The following is a 17,109-nucleotide window of genomic DNA, read 5'->3' as shown; positions in this document are numbered from 1 at the left end:
AGGGGTTGAAGATTTCTGTTGCACTTTCACCCGCAGTGGTGAGTAGAAGATCTATCATCTCAGCATCGGCCACGCCATCTAGGTCGGATGCTACCATGTAAATCTCAAATCTCTGCTTGAATGCACGCCTGTTGGCACTGAAATTGCCGTGGTACCTGAGCTGCTGGGGAACCGAAATCTCAATCCTCTTGCCTGGGTGCTGTTGCTGGTAGTCACGGATCTTGCTGAGTTGAACTATATAGATTCAACAGGCACTACTGGTACCATGATGTGTTATGTACTCTGGGATAACACAGGCTGCAACTCGATGCAGCTTTGACCAAAAGATACTCCAGACGTTGAAGTAAGTTCAATGTGATTTATTGAACCATTAGCAGTTCTCTATGAGTTCGACTCTCCTGCTAATCTTGCTATAGTAACTCAGTCTAACTAACCAGTCTGCTGTAAGCCACGTGGTGGGTGTGATGCTTCTGATCTGCCCTGATGTACTCTCTAGATGTCTGCCTGTGGAAAGAGACAGAGCATGTGTGCCCTGTCCTTTTATATATGGGTTTTGTAATGCCCCCTTGCGGTAGTGTCACCTCTGGGTGTCTTGACTGTCCATTGGTCGTGTCCTATTCTATGTGTTCATTAGCTGTATGTCTGCATGTCATGACATCTCTGGTGCTCCCTCTAGTGTTTACTTAGTTATAGTGTATTTACATTAACCCCTTGTGTATTTACAGTGATGCATATCACCACACGGGGGTGGGGGGCTTTTTTTGCAGTGAAGCCGCCCGGCGTCACTGCCGGTGCGCGTGTCCGTCATGGGTGACGCCATCGCGAATGGCGTCACGCAACGTTTTGGGGGCCCGATAGCCGGAGCTATCGCGCCGATTCACGGAGAATCCCACCCGGAGTGTTTGGTGGAAGGCGAATGATCAGCCAGCCTTTTACAATGGCTCCTTTAAAAGGAAGGGGAGCCTTCCAGAGCTCTCACTACCCCCCTCTTCTGCCTGAAAGAGGGAGTACAGGATTAGAAAGGGAATAGTTGAGGATAATGTTTTTTTAAAGTGAACATGACATGTGTTGAATTTTGGTCAGGTTTCTTCCGATCTCCTACCCTAACTCAGAAACTCTATAGAAACGACAGACAGCCATCTTTCCAGCATTTATGACAACCTTCCACCAACATTGAAGCCAGAAATTAGATAAACTGCCATGGAAATTCTATGCAAAAACCTTTTTAGGAGAAAGTCCTGAAATCAAACACAATGATTCTCTGATTTTGACACTAAGGGCTGACGCCGGTGTCAAAACGGTGGAGTTTCACACCAAAACACTGGCGTGAAAGGACCACTAATTCCAAGCGCTGCAGGGGGCTAGCAGGGACCCTGAGTAAATCTCGCAGCTTCTGCTGCAGATACGGGCCCCCGCACTTCCGGGTCAGAGGCCGTGCATGCACACGGTGGCATCTCCAGCGGCCGCGCCGTGCTCCATGGCGGACTTGGACCGCAGAGGTAGACCCACAAAGGAGACACCCCCCCCCCCCCCCCCGATCAGCTGCGTGCCAGACCCGCAAACCCCGCACAAATATTCCCCGGCAGCCTGTAAGGCCCCCGCGACCTCCGATCCGCCCGCCCACGACCAGGGCCCGCAGCCGCCACACGAGCATCCCGACCGGCTGGACCAGGTTAGTTCCACGCCGTCGGGACTTCGGCCAGTTGGGGGGGGGGGGGGGGAGGATGTCGGAGAGGGCCTCTGGCAGTGGCCCAGGTGGTGCGACACACTCCCCGGGGACGCCGCTTTTCGGTGCCCGGTGAACCGGCCCCGGTCCCGATTTCTGACTCAAACTTGATTCTCCGCCCTGGCGCCGGCCGTGATTTCGGCATCAGGGTACAGAGAATCCAGCCCAATATTTCTGCTTCACAAATCAACTTCTCCAGTCTCACTGGAGTTCATTTATTAATCCTTGCACTCTCTACAAATGTGTTTAATTTCCCTTTCATCCAATGCAGTGTCAGCTTCATTAGACCTTCCTTGGTAACTTATTGCACAAATCTAGTGCCCATCAGGTGGAAAGATTTGATTTATTGTCCATTAGGCTAATACTCTAGCACATCATAATGTAATAAACCTGCTAAAAATCCTTCAGTAATACCAGATGGTCAAATTTTGACTCTGATGGCAACTTCTAAAAGCATTTTCCATATTGACAGTTGCCCTGCAATGCCAGCATCCTAAGCAGACCTGCAAGTTAGAAGCATAGAATAGAATCAAAGAATCCCTGGACTGCAGAAGGAGGCCATTTGGCCCATCGAGTCTGCATTGACCCTCTGAAAGAGCACCCTATCTAGGCCCACTCACTTGCCTTATCCTTGTAACCCTACCTAACCTGCACATCTTTTGGACACTAACGGGGCAAATTAGCATGGCCAATCCACCTAACCTGCACATCTTTGGACTGTGGGAGGAAACCGGAGCACCCGGGGGAAACCCACGCAGAAAGGGGGAAAATGTGCAAACTCCACACAGTCACCCAAGGCCAGAATCGAACCCCGGTCCCTGGTGCTGTGAGATAGCAGTGCTAACCACTGTGCCATCATGTCGCCCCATTGTAGCTATGAATACTTTTATGAATGCTAATTGAACCTGTCTGTAAGTCTCAGTGGGTGAAAGGGAAATAATGGAATTATTCAGATTAAATTTGGTAATTTGTCAACATCCAGAAAATCCACATTTAACTTCTGTAGTATCTACACTCCCCACCCGAAACCATTGGTGTGGATCAATACTGACGCAGGTTAAAGCATTATGGTCGTTCCCCCTGCCACTCGGGACGGCCACTGCTTTTTGGTACTTCTTAGGCAGGTTCATCCCAAAGAACAGCGTCATTGGTGACAAAAGATTTTTTAATCAGATATGTTTTCCTTCTGGAAATATTTATACTGTTCCACCAGGGCACATATGTTTATGTATTTCAAAAAGAGTCAGAGGCCAACAGCGGCATGTAAACAAACACGATGTACAGTAAACAGAGAGGCAGCAATCCAAACTCCTTGTCTGAAGCAAGTTGAAAGAAGGAGCTAAATAATTAAATTCTCACAGGTTAATGTTGCTGTTTACAAGACTAAAGATGGTTCATTACGATTGGTGCGACCAACTTCTGTGAAACAATATTGGAATGGGTTTGGCCATTTTGGCCATTAAGAGGCAGTGCACCCTCGCTCAAGGCAAAAAATGAAAGAGTTAGGAGTGGGATGATATTTCTGGATAAGGTGAGACGTTTTGAGGGTCTCTTGCACATTTTGCACTCAGTGGAAATATTAACCGTAGATTTGGTTCAATTCACTCGACCCTAGAATTCCATTTCATTATCACCGGATATTAATTCAGAAAGCATTTGAAAGTTGGCCTCAAATTTCTGTAAACATTTATTTTCTGCTGATTCACACCAGACACTGCATGGCCTCCCCTATAACCCCACCCAGTACAATCCAGGAAAGAAAATGATAATCACCTTGAGGTGAATTTATCTAAAATGACACAAACGTTGGGCGCGATTCTCCACTCCCACGCCGGTTGGGAGAATCGCCTGGGCCGCCAAAATTTATGGGGACGTCGGTCCGACGCCCTCCCGCGATTCTCCCAAGCGGCGGGAACGGCCCGGTCGAGTTTCGCGGGCCGCAGGCCGGAGAATCGCCGGAGACACCCAAAATGGCAATTCTCCGGCACCCCCGCGATTCTGAGGCCCGGATGGGCCGAGCGGCCAGGCCAAAACAGCGGGTTCCCCCCGGCGCCGTCCACACCTGGTCGCTGCAGTCGTGGGCGGTGCGTGAACGCTGGGGGGGCGGCATGTGGGGGGGCGAGGGGGGATCCTGCACCGGGCTTCACCTGCAATGTGGGGTGGCCCGCGATCGGTGCTCACCGATCGTCGGGCCGTCCTCTCTGAAGGAGGACCTCCTTCCTTCCGCGGCCCCGCAAGATCCGTCCCCCATCTTCTTGCGGGTGGATTTGGACAGGACGGCAACCACGCATGCGCGGATGACATCCGTTATGCGGCGCTGGCCGCGAACATCTATGCGGTGCCGCTTTTACGCGGGCGACAAGGCCTGGCGCGGGTAGATGACGCGGCCCCGATACTGGCCCATTGTCAGGGCCTGAATCGGTCGGGACCGGGGCCGTTCCATGCCGTCGTGAACCTTGACGCCGTTCACGACGGCGCGGCCACTTCGGCGTGGGATTGGAGAATCCCGCCCGTTATCTTTGGTTAAAACCACATGCAATGACCATGTCTGTGGTGGAAAAAAGAACAAGAGGAATGGAAAGCATCTTTTTAAACAAGACATTAACCCTGGTTTTTTTCAACATTATTTTGGCAATGTGAACAGTAGCTCCACCCAGCACGTGGACAAGTTGCCTCTACAATTTAACATGACAAGTGTTCAGTTGTAGATCCCTTTGACTGACCTTGACCAAGGTATCCAGCAAAAATGAATAGGGTGCAATGATGTCTAAGTATGTGCTGGTAAAAGACAAATTATATTCCACTATCATTACAGATTTGATAGCACCTTTGCATTTCTCCCATTTAATCATTTTCTCTCTTTAGCTCAGGGTCGGTTAATGTTGCCCAGAGTTAGGTGGAGCTCAGTAAAATCCAACGGTCACTCAAATTCAAACAGAAGCCATTCTCAATTTATTAGCCACCTTGAACTCCATTAGGACTCAAATATGAATGTATATTTTGGTCAAAGTAAGATTCTTATGGCCCTGCTCAATTGACTGATACGGCTAAAAGGAATCTTGGTCCTGATTTTTAAGTGAACTGTATCAAAGCAGAGAAAACTACTAAAATAATTCAGAGGAAGTGGTGAATTGGAATGAATTGGCCAATTATTGACTAAGCTGTAACTTATAGTAGATGTCTGTTCAGAGACCATGGCAAGAGGTCTCCCCACACTGTTCTTAAGGTCATGAAGCTCCATCTCATCAATAATGAGTTTGGGTTATAATCCCAGATTTTCTTGGCGTGTCTTGATTTGATTGTTTGAAAGTTGTTTTTCAGTTAGGGATCTAACTTGCTGGTGATTCAGTTGTGGAAATTGCTCTTGCAATTTGGTCTCCAGCTGGAAGGGAGGTGAACATGCAACGCATGGGGTCCTGATTCTGCTGTTAGTCAGTGCAAGCGATGATGTCGATAACGTCTGAGTTCAGCAAGTAAAAATGGGGTGGAGGAGCGGGTGTTGTGTGCCGCAAGTTCGGAGGGTGTTATGAACAGTTTCATTAGCATCTACTCCAGACACTACTGGGTTTTAATCCAATGTCATGCCTTCTTTATGAAAATATACAATACCATCAACAACATGATACGTTGAGCATTTCTTGCTAATGTATGTTACTCTACATCGGCACAAGGTAATGGAATTTTGGAATAAACACTGTCATCTGACAAAGATTTTTTAAAAGGGTGTCCTTTAGTATGCCTCATGCTGGAGAGTTATACTCTATCTGTTTGAATGTACCACTTCATGTAGGATTGGAGAATTCCTGTTCAGCATCAAACACTCTGTCTGCGGGCTGCTCATCTTTCCCCAACCCCCCATCCACGTTGTACCCACTCCAGGTTTTACAGTCAACCTGCCCCAGGGCAGCACCAATGTTACTCTGAATCTGAGAGCTATACGAGTTATAGGGATGACTGTTCTCTGACATTCAGTCCCAGTGTCTAGTGAAGAACCTGACATCTATGCTTCACTTCCATGCTGCTGTGATTAGAAACTCCGCACATGGAGCATTAGAGACATAAACTAGCCCCCACCAATGTGCTGTTGCAATATGTTGAGGTTTCCATCTGATGTGCCAACCAATGGAGGGATATTTTTATACTGAGAGATGCCCCTGACAAGGGCTTAACCCAAGATGGATGCATCCAACCAAGCTTTGTAAATTTCGCTCTGGGCTTTAATTTTGGATATTGACCATTTTAACCATTTCATATTTCTATACAATTTGCCTGCTCGCAATGTTATTTTTCATTGGGTATATATTCTTTCTCAATGTTCATACTTGTACCTCTCCTAACAGCAGAAAAGATGGGAATGCCTCATTCGTGGATGTTTGCTTAGCCACATTGCTTTGTGACTATCTGACAGCAGGCAATTGTTCAGCTAAGGTGGGTCCTTCAAAAACAACTTGTGTGTAGGTATCATCTTTAACATGAGAAAACGTCCCAAGGGTGCAACATGGGAAGGTTATAATGCAAAATGTGATGCCAAGCCACAGAAGGCAGTAATAAGGCAGATGGCCCAAATCTTAGTCAAAGAGGTAGGTGAAGGAGGAAAGAGTGCTGGAGAGGCAGAGAGATTTTACGGCGGAAATTCCCGAGCTTAGGGCCTAGGCAACTGCAGAAATGTTTACCAATGGTGGGATGTTCAAGAGGCTAGAATTAGATGAGTGCAGATATCTCAGAGGTTTTGTGGCAAAAAATGTTATGATGACAGGACACACATGTTTCTACTTCTTGGGAATCCAAAAGTAGGTGTTAGAAATAAATATGATAGTCACAAATAAATTCAATAGGAAGTCTAGGTGAAAGTTCTTTACCCAAAGAGTGGTGAGAACATGCTGTCACCAAGTTGAGGTGATTGGCATTGATGTATTTAAAAGAAAGCTTGCTAAGCTCGAGGGGAAGGAATAGAAGGATATGTTGACAAGGTTAAATAATTAGTGTGGGAGAAGGCTTTTGTGCAGGGAAGAAACATTGACATGGTCTGGCTGGGCCAAATGGTTGAAGACCCTATAGACTCGATTCTAACCCACTCATTTACACAAAGTCAAAATCATTCTGCCTGGGCACATATTCAGTTCTAGCCATTAAAAATCTGCAACGTATATTGTTGATGTTTCTCACTGATCGAAATAGGGAGAGAAAAAGGTGCAATACAGGTTATGAGCTACTATATACCATTGATGATGCATCAGAGAAATTTTAGTTCAGGAGGCTATGTTGCTGAAATATTTGGTTGTCAGTAAATCTTTAAAGGTTTATGTGAGGAGAGGCAGATATCTATTTGCTCCCCTCTCATCCTCTCCATTGATCCTCAGCCTGCTGGGTTGCCAGCCCTTACCCTACTGGTAACCAATAAAATGGCACAAATCTTCTTGATTGAGATTATGTTTGAAATAATGCAGTATCGCTATTAAAGGCAGAAATATGAACAAAATTCATAGCCATAGTGCAGTCCCAGGCTACTGGAACACTAATTGGGCTACTGAAATGTTAATTGGATAACTGTCTTTCAAATCATAAAACAGTTTTTAGGTAGAGCAGAAAAAAAAGCAAATAAGGTTTAGTAGTAATCACATGACCTCAGGGTTTTGATGGGCTACCAAATTTCATAAATAGTGAGCCCAAACTGGTGGCTAAAATATTTTGGCCACTGTAGTAAATTGAAAACCAATCTGAAAGAGTTTGTGAAATGTAAATGCAGGTAGAGCAGGCAGGCAGTGTGTATTCAAAACACATCCTGAAACTTCAGGCAGACTTTGGGCTTTCAATGTTCAGACATTTCCTTCAAGTCACCCGTTCTAGGATGTGAACATCACTAAGTCTCTGAAGCTTCCGTTCCTCCCCTCATACAGGGTGTACGAACTGGTACACCAAACGCTGCGATACATCAGGCTTCCGGATAATGCCCTTTTTATAATATTGCCGGATAGAACGGCTTAGCTTATCATAGTTCATTGCTGGCCGATTCTTCCGGATTCCCCATAACCTGGCAACCTGTGCAGAATCTTCAATCTTAAATATACCTGGAGAAAGATAAGATGAAAAAGGTTCCTGCTTGTTAGTGATTACTAATTATGTAAGTACTTAGAACAAGACTAAGGTGGGTTGAAGTGCTTTCCTTTCAATCCATGATGAAGCTGAAATCTAACTCTGACTGACTTCAGTTGGGGCTGAAGTTGGGTCTGTGTAATCGCCTTTAATATGCCCAGGGTTTTCCAGGAGTTTTTTTCTTACTTCATTAATGGATGGGGGCATCAAGGCAGCATGTGTAACCCATCCCCTAATTGCCCTTGAGAAGTTTGTGGTCAACTGCTTTCTTGAACTGCACCATGTGGTGCGAACTGATTTCCACTTGTTGGGAAGAAAAGAGAGCCTGTCTCTATTTTTGGGGGATTTTGCGAATAGACTTACGTTAAAGAAAGACTAACTCTAGCTTCTTCCTTTGCTGAGCGAATGAGCATTGAATTATAACCAGAATGGGGGCCGGAATTTTCCGGCCATTGGGATTCTCTGTTCCTGCCGGAAGTGGACCCCTGCCCGTGTGTTTCACGGCGGCGTGGGGTGTCTTTGATGGGAAATCCCATTGTCGAGGCAGGAACAGAGAATTCCACTACTGCCGAATGCAGCCGGTGGGACTGTAATATCCCACTGGGCAGGAGGGGTCGTAAAACACTGGCCTAAGCGACTGACCTTTCTCTTTATTCAGCCAGCGGATGAATCGACCGTAGTTGTGTGGTTTCAGCAATAGTTCCTTCAGAAATTGCCAAAGGTGAATTGGTTGTCCAGAGCAGGAGGAGTCAGCCTCTGTGTCCATCCATCCTTCGTCACTGCCTGTTGAGAGGAACCACAGTTTGTCACGTCACTTTTCCTTACAGTGGACAATGCTTAACCTGAGAAAGAGGCCATTAATCCAAAATGAATTGTAAGTGATCTGAGTATAGAGGGTCAGGAGAAATCTCTTCACACTGAGAGTTTTGAGGATGTGGTGTTAATGTCCAGAGTTAGTAGTTTCTCTTTCAACTATGTCTACATTCAAGCTTGGATTGGATAATTGATGGAAGGAAATGAAGAAGAACATTAAAAATGTGGTTCAGTGTAATTAAGACAATTGCTCAAAAGGAAAGTAGATGCTAGTTCATACTTGTGAGACTGAATACTAACATCTATGTAGTTCCGAGGCTGTATTTGGGAATACAATTAAGATAAAGAATTTCTATTAAACAGATGCCTTTTTTCCAATTCAATTATGCAGTCTATGTTTAAAGGTTATTTCAATATGATAAGTGGAGAGAGCCTTTCCACCGGTAATTCCAAAATGCTATTGACGTATGGCACCTTATTTTCTGGATGGACATTGTGGCTTTCGTGATATGGGTTGGTGACGTAGATAGGTAAGAGAGATTTCCCGGTGGATCTTGCCAGCGAGGGGCGGATCCAATGGGAAATCCCATTGACAGCAGTGGGCCCAGAAGATCTCGCTGCGGCCAACAGCAGGCCGCCTCCTGCCGCCAAGAAACATGCCACGGGGGTGAGTGGAAAATCCCTCCACTGAGTCCAATTTAGAGGGAGCCATGCACTTTGCTACCAATGGTATCTACTCGTGTGGATTCAATATCTTGACAGATTGTCTCTTTACTTTGAAGAACTGATTCTTGAACGAGTCTTACAATTATGGTATGTGTTAGCCAATGGATTAGGATCCTCCTTGTGATGTAGGGTGAGTTCAATTGCTCCACATTGTTTTGTCTTTGTATTTACATCGTGCCTTTACCATCAAAAACTACTTTGCAGAGGCAAATGCCGAGTGATCATGAGAATCAAATTAGATGAGAAAGGTAGAAAAATGGAAGGTTTAAGAAGAGGGTTTTAGAGCAGTCTTTTATAATTTGTGCCTTTTTTTCTATTTGTCAAACTCTCCCTGGTGGGGCAAATTCCAGGGGTTTCGGGAGATTGAAGTGTTGTTTTAGCGGTGGGAGAACTCGCACATCTACAAAGGGAAAAGTGTATTGTTGGTTTAGAAGGATGAGGGGGGATCTTATTGAAACTAGTAGGATACTGAGAGGTCTAGATAGAGTAGACGTGGAGAGGATGTTTCCACTAGTAAGAAAAACTCGAATCCAAGGGCACTGCCTCAGACTGAAGGGACGACCCTTAAAAACCGAGGTGAGGAGAAATTTCTTCAGCCAGAGGGAAGTGAACCTGTGGATCAGATTGCTACAGAACACTGTGGAGGCCAAATCACTGAGTGTCTTTAAGACAGAGATAGATAGCTTCTTGACTAATAAGGTGATCAGGGGCTATGGGGATGAGAAACATATCAGCCATGATTGAATGACGGAGCAGACTTGATGGGCCAAATGGCTTAATTCTGCTCCTAGGTCTTCTGGAACTGGCACGCTGAGCACGCCACTTTCCTCAGTGTAAACAAGATAGCTGCCTCTGTCTGTGGGAATTGCTGCCTTGGGACGTTTCTGAGGGAAAACATCACTGGATGTGGGTCCTGGTGCCTTCAGAGGCAGCTGTGTGTTGTTTGTTGTTCAGCATTGCCATTGAAGTTGGAACTGTATTCAGTAGCCGTACAACGAAGATGACAAGCTCCTTCCACCCAGGTATCCCGCAAAAACCATGAACATTCATTACCTAAATAAATATATCTTCCTTTAAAAATCAATGAAAGCAAACAGAAAAAAGACTTATTTAGGTTAATTCTAGCTTTTTGTAATAGTTTGAGGTTGTGGTAAACACCACTAGTAACATTGCATGTATTACGGTACTGCCCTTGTATTACAGATACAACAGTAAATCCCCGCCTGCTGGCTCCTCCCAGCAGGCGGCGTATAAAAGTGTCCGCTCTCCTGCGCTGCTTCCATTCTGGTTCCAGCTGCAGGAGGCACATCATCTTGTGCAATAAAGCCTCGATTGTTTCACCATTCTCAACTCGTGGTAATTGACGGTACATCAATTTATTGCACAAGATTTTAAAAGATGAACATCTTAATAAAGCCTGATCGCCTGGAGCTGAGCCCTCACGCAGCCAACGCCAGGCCCACTTTCGACCACTGGCTAGCCTGCTTCGAAGGCTACCTCAGAGCAGCCACTGAAGAACTCTCGGACCCACAGAAGCTCCAAGTCCTCTACTCACAGGTGAGCCCTGAAATTTTTCCCCTCATCCGGGATGCGGCCACCTACACAGAAGCGATGACACTACTAAAGGGACATTACGTTAAGTCGGTGAATCAAGTGTACGCCAGGCACCTCCTGGCCACGAGGCGGCAACTCCCGGGAGAGACTCTGGACGATTTCTTGCGGGTCCTACAGATTCTCGGTAGGAACTGTGACTGCCAGGCAGTTTCGGCAGTCCAACACACCAAACTATTAATCAGAGACGCTTATGTCACGGGCATGAAGCCTACGTACGTTCGCCAGCGACTATTGGAAAGGTGTATGCTCGACCTTGCAGAGACTAGGCAGTTCGCTAACTCACTAGAAGTGGCCTCCCGTAATCTGGAGGCCTACACCTCCGACCGCGCGGCATCCTCGTGGGCATCGTGGGCCTCACCGGCTGCCAACTCGAGCTCAACGCAAGCCTGCGCCGCGTGGCAGCCAGCCAACCCCGGGGGGCCCAAGTGTTATTTTTGTGGCCAGAGCAAACATCCCAGGCAGCGCTGCCCGGCGCGGAGCGTGACCCGCAATGAGTGTGGGAAGAAGGGCCACTTGTTACCATTTGCCAGGCCCGGTCGGTCGCCGCTGTTTCCAGACCCGGCATTACTACACCCCCCACGTGTGGTCCAGGGGCGCCGCCATCTTCTCCACCACAAGCCACGTTCGACCGTGGGCGCTGCCATTTTTGATGCCGCCAGCCATGTGCGCCCCGTGGGCGCCGCCATCTTCACCGCCATTTTGGGCCGCGCCTCAGGACCCCTGCTCGTCTGGCCATTCGCTACCAGCTGATACCTCCGCCACCACTGATCAGCCCGGGACTTCCCAACATCTTCCGCAGCTCGCGTCCATCACCCTGGATCAGTCTCGGCCCCGCAACCTCGCGACCGCTACAACGACGGTGAAGATCAACGGGCATGAGACGACCTGCCTCTTTGACCCCAGGAGCACAGAGAGTTTCATCCACCCTGCTACGGTAAGGCGCTGCTCCCTCCCGGTACTCCCCATCACCCAGGAACTCTCCCTGGCCTCCGGATCCCATTCCGTTGAAATCCGGGGGTACTGTGTCGCGACCCTCACCGTTCAGGGCGTAGAGTTCAGCAACTTCAGGCTCTACGTCCTCCCCCACCTCTGCGCTGCCCTGTTACTAGGCCTTGATTTTCAATGCCACCTCCAAAGCCTTACTTTGAAATTCGGCAGATCCCTGCCCCCCTTCACCGTCTGTGGCCTCACGACCCTTAAGTTCAAGCCTCACCCCGGACTGCAAGCCCATGGCCACTAGGAGCAGACGATACAGTGCCCAGGACAGGACCTTCATCAGGTCGGAGGTCCAACGGCTTCTGCGGGAGGGGATCATTGAGGCCAGCAACAGCCCCTGGAGAGCTCAAGCGATGGTAGCGAAGACTACGGAGAAGCACAGGATGGTCATTGACTACAGACAGACCATCAACCGGTACACGCAGCTCGACATGTACCCCCTCCCACGCATATCTGACATGGTCAATCAGATTGCGCAGTATCGAGTCTTCTCCACTGGTGACTTGAAGTCCGCCTACCACCAGCTCCCCATCCGCCCGGAGGACCGCCAATACACTGCGTTCGAAGCAGTTGGCCACCTCTATCACTTCCTTAGAGTTTCCTTCGGCATCACAAATGGGGTCTCGGTCTTCCAGCGAGTGATGGACCGAATGGTTGACCAGTACGGGCTGCGGGCCACCTTCCCGTACCTAGATAATGTCACCATCTGCAGCCATGATCAGCAGGACCATGACGCAAACCTCCAAAAATTCCTCCATACCGCCAAACTCCTTAACCTCACCTAGAATAAGGAGAAATGCGTGTTCCGCACCAACCGCTTAGCCATCCTTGGCTACGTTGTGGAAAATAGAGTCCTCGGGCCCGACCCCGACCGCGTGCGCCTCCTCCTGGAACTCCCTCTCCCCCACTGCCCCAAGGCCCTGAAATGATGCCTGTTTTTTTTTTTCGTATTATGCCCAGTGGGTCCCGAATTATGTGGACAAGGCCCGCCCACTCATCAAGTCCACAGTTTTCCCCCTGATGGCTGAGGCCCGCCAGGCCTTCAGCCACATCAAGGCGGACATCGCCAAGGCCACGATGCACGCAGTCGACGAGACCCTCCCCTTTCAGGTGGAGAGCGATGTATCAGACGTAGCTCCGGCCGCCACCCTCAACCAGGCGGGCAGACCCGTGGCTTTCTTTTCCCGCACCCTCCATGCCTCCGAAATCCAGCACTCCACAGAGTGCAAGCTGCACTTCTACCGGCCAGATAGAGTGCACCTGGTGAAGGCCTCCTGCCCCTTTGAGCGCCTTATCATGGACTTCAAAGGGCCCCTCCCCTCCACCGACCGCAATGTGTACTTCCTCAACGTAATTCATGAGTAATCCCGGTTCCCTTTCACCATCCCATGCCCGACATGACTTCTGCCACGGTCATCAAAGCCCTGCACAGCATCTTCACCCTGTTTGGTTTCTCCACCTACATCCACAGCGATCGGGGATCCTCCTTCATGGGTGATGAGCTACGTCAGTTCCTGCTCAGCAAGGGCATCGCCTCGAGCAGGACGACCAGCTACAACCCCCGGGGAAGCGGGCAGGTGGAGAGGGATAACGGGACGGTCTGGAAGGCCATACTGCTGGCCTTTTGGTCTAGAACTCTCCTCGTCTCCCGCTGGCAGGAGGTCCTCCCCGACACGCTCCACTCCATCCGGTCGCTCCTGTGCACCGCCACTAATGAGACCCCTCACGAACGTGTGTTTGCCTTCCCCAGGAAGTCTACCTCCCGGGTCTCGCTCCCAACATGGCTGACAGTTCCTGGGCCCGTCCTCCTCCGGAAGCATGTGTGGAGCCATAAATCGTATCCCTTGGTTGAGAAAGTCCACCTCCTCCATGCAAACCCACAGTACGCCTACGTGGCACACCCCAATGGGCGATAGGACAGTCTCCCTCCGGGACCTGGCACCTGCTGGGTCCCCACCCACAACCGCCGACCTGATACCGCTCCCCCCCCCCCGGTTGCCTCATTCACCCCTGCGCCACCCACCCCCCCACCAGCGAACCTCACCGCAGCCCCCACCCCAGCAGGATCCGTCCCCTCACTGGATCCACTAAGGGGTGACGAAGCAGAGGACAACACGCTCCCGGAGTCGCAGGTGACCACGTCGGCGCCCACATCACCATCAGGACTGAGGCGATCGTAGCGGAGGGTCAGAGTCCCCGACAGACTCAATCTGTAATGTTTTTCTTCACCCCCGCCGGACTCTTTTTTAAACAGGGGGTGAATGTGGTAAACACCACTAGTAACATTGCACGTATTACGGTACTGCCCCTGTATTACAGATACAACAGTAAATCCCCGCCTGCTGGCTCCTCCCAGCAGGCGGCGTATAAAAGTGTCTGCTCTCCTGCGCTGCTCCCATTCTGGTTCCAGCTGCAGGAGGCACAACATCTTGTGCAATAAAACCTCGATTGTTTCACCATTCTCGTCTCGTGGTAATTGACGGTACATCAGAGGTTTCAAGTGTTTGCTTAAAGTGAGACTTTTCTTTACGTGAACAAGCTCATCCTTTTGTCTTTCCAAGGAGCAACAGGATCAAGGGAGCTGCCAACATGGGTGTTATGAATGCTGCTCTTGATTATGTTGCTGGAGGATAAGATCCAGAGGTGTGTGGCATAGTAAGTACACATTAAACCTCTCCAGTCAATGGACATTGGAGAGGGAGCAGGGCATTGATACACATATTAGTGCTCAAAGGCCCATGTGCATGGAGTTGTTGAGTTCCTGTTGCTGGCCTTGTGAGGAACGTTAGGCAGCAAATAAAGGTTTGGAACATAACAATAAGGAGGGAAGAGAGGAAGGTCAGCCTATCGTGAGATGCTACTTTTGTGCGCCCACCAATGACCAGTTCGAACAGCACTGGCAAAGGTGTTGGCACAGATCATGCACTCCATCAGAATATGACGGGTCACCACACCACCTCGTCCAAGAAATACCACAGGTCCAAGAGGCAGCAGAACACGATTTGATTTTTAATAATTGTATTGAGTAGTTGTAGTTGGGTTGTTAGAATAACTGGAAGAAACAGATTAGTGGTACAGTTTTGTATATGCCAATGTTTACACCAAGCTTAAGGAGCGTATATGAATGCATTGCACAGCACATTCTTCAAAAGTGTGATTTAACTGCAGCACAAAATGTGAAATCTTGACATAAATTGCAGGGAGGCCACAAACTCTTTTAATCAAATCCTTCTGCATTGATGCATTCAGGTCATCTGCTGCATTCAAACTCAATAGCTGTTTCCTACTGAGTATATTCATGCCTCAAGTAAAGTTTTAATTTTCTAGAGGAAGGTTCTGCTCCACCCAATGTCGGTCTTGTACACAGGCCTTTCTTTTTAAAAAAAATGTTTTTAAAACTATTTTAAAAAATAATTTAGAGGACCCAATTCTTTTTTTCCAATTAAGGGGCAATTTAGTGTGGCCAATCCACCTACCCTGCACATCCTTTTCGGTTGTGTGGGGTAAGACCCACGCAGACTCGGAGAGAATGTGCAAACTCCACACGGCCAGTGACCCGGGGCTGAGATTGAACCCGGGTCCTCAGCACCATGAGGCAGGAGTGCTAAGTACATAGGCCTTTCTTAATAGTATTGTGTTGGGACATTGCAATTCAGATCTCTTCCTATAGTGCAAGAACATAGGAAGAGGAGGAGACCATTCGGCCCCTTCAGCCTGCTCGCCATTCAATAGAATTATAGTCGGGTCGCGACCTAACTCTATGTCTGCGTGGAACGTGCTCAGAGGGACACTCTTCACTCGAAATTGTTTGGAAAATCTTTGCTCCTAACTCACATGGCAAGATTTTTAAAAAAATTGTACAAGGCTCCTTGCTGTAACACTTCCCGCACAGACCCCTCCCACAGAGGATCCTGAATCTTTGCTGCTGTCACAAGACACAGGGACAGCTGGGTAAGGATTAGGATCCTCTGCGGTGCAAACTGAAACAAAACTGATCAGCTGGTGGTTGCTACATTTGGTGCCCACATTGTTTCGGTACTAGTTACTTTTATTGATGCAGCACTGGCCATGGCCTCCCTATAAGTATGTCAGCACAGCTACCAGTGAATTGAACACATCAATTTAGTATAAAGAGAGGTTACATACAGATGGAAGGTTCAGATGTTGTGAGCAGCATGTTACCATTATATCTGTTATCTCCAGGTGATGACTTCTCTTTCATCCAGGCAGCTGGAAGAGGAAAGTACTTTGTGTTAACATCCGCGTCTCAACACCGCCCCATCTCCTAAATATCGGTGGCTTAACTTCCCCATTCCCCTTTAACATCTACTGCCCCAGCACCCCTCATCCCGTTAATATTCATTGTTCAACATCTTCCCTTCCCCCTCTTAGAGAAACAGAAAAAGGATTTATTTTAATAAAGTGTATTTCATGACTTTAAGATGTTCCAAAGCATTGTATGGCCAATGAGGTGTATTTGAAATTTACCCATCATTGTTCTGTAGCAAATACAGAAATATATACACTTTTTTACAGTTAGGCTAAAATGACTGAATCATCTTCGGAAGGGAGCAAGGATCAGAGTTAAAGTTGGAGTTGAGGGAGGTTGATGCTCTCCATCAATGAGGAATTATAGGGGCTGTATTATATTAGAATGTTATATTGAAGTGAATGTTATAGGACAGAGTGTTATGTGTTACCAGTGAGAGTGGGATAACATTTCTGTTTTATAGATGGTTATTGAAATAAAGGAGTTTGCTCTGGAGAGGGGCTTTGTATAAATGAGTTATAAGGAAGATATGTTTTATTAGTTAAGGGGTTAGAAGAAGTCAGGGGATGAAAAATTCCTAGCTGTTGTCATGTTCATCTTCTATGCTCTCTATCAGTGACAGCCTGCCAGAGTGGCTGATATCTAGGTCAGGATCCGGATTTGCTGCATCTCAGATGCTGATGTTACATTCGGGTTTTCATAAAACATAGCAAATAGGAGCAGGATTAGCCATTCGGCCCTTCGAGCCTGCTCTGTCTTTCAATGGCTGATCCTCTATGTCAATGCCCCGCGCTCTCCCCATACCCTTTGATGCCTTTAGAGTCTAGAAATCCATCTATTTCCTTCTTAAATATATTCAGTGATTTTTACT

At 48.0% G+C, this 17,109-nt stretch overlaps 1 protein-coding gene across 2 annotated transcripts in view; it reads right to left on the bottom strand.

Annotated features, from left to right (window-relative positions):
* Positions 1-2,902: 2,902 nt before the first annotated feature.
* The window catches only part of spdef (SAM pointed domain containing ets transcription factor), a 195,962-nt gene continuing 181,755 nt past the window's right edge, over positions 2,903-17,109 (bottom strand). Inside the window, exons 5-7 of one of the 2 annotated variants that reach the window (XM_072480510.1) lie at positions 16,115-16,198; positions 8,462-8,602; positions 2,903-7,794 (exon numbers count right to left, since the gene is read on the bottom strand). In XM_072480510.1, the coding sequence (XP_072336611.1) occupies positions 7,616-7,794; positions 8,462-8,602; positions 16,115-16,198 (404 nt within the window). In that variant the 3' untranslated portion in view covers positions 2,903-7,615. The remainder of the gene's footprint in view (positions 7,795-8,461; positions 8,603-16,114; positions 16,199-17,109) is intronic. The other variant, XM_072480511.1, reaches the window with a different exon arrangement.

The sequence above is a fragment of the Scyliorhinus torazame genome, chromosome 17 (genome assembly GCF_047496885.1).
Source record: "Scyliorhinus torazame isolate Kashiwa2021f chromosome 17, sScyTor2.1, whole genome shotgun sequence".
Taxonomy (NCBI): Eukaryota; Metazoa; Chordata; class Chondrichthyes; order Carcharhiniformes; family Scyliorhinidae; genus Scyliorhinus; species Scyliorhinus torazame.
The sequence above is the reverse complement of the archived record's forward strand: the minus strand, read 5'-3'. Positions and strand labels throughout refer to the sequence as shown.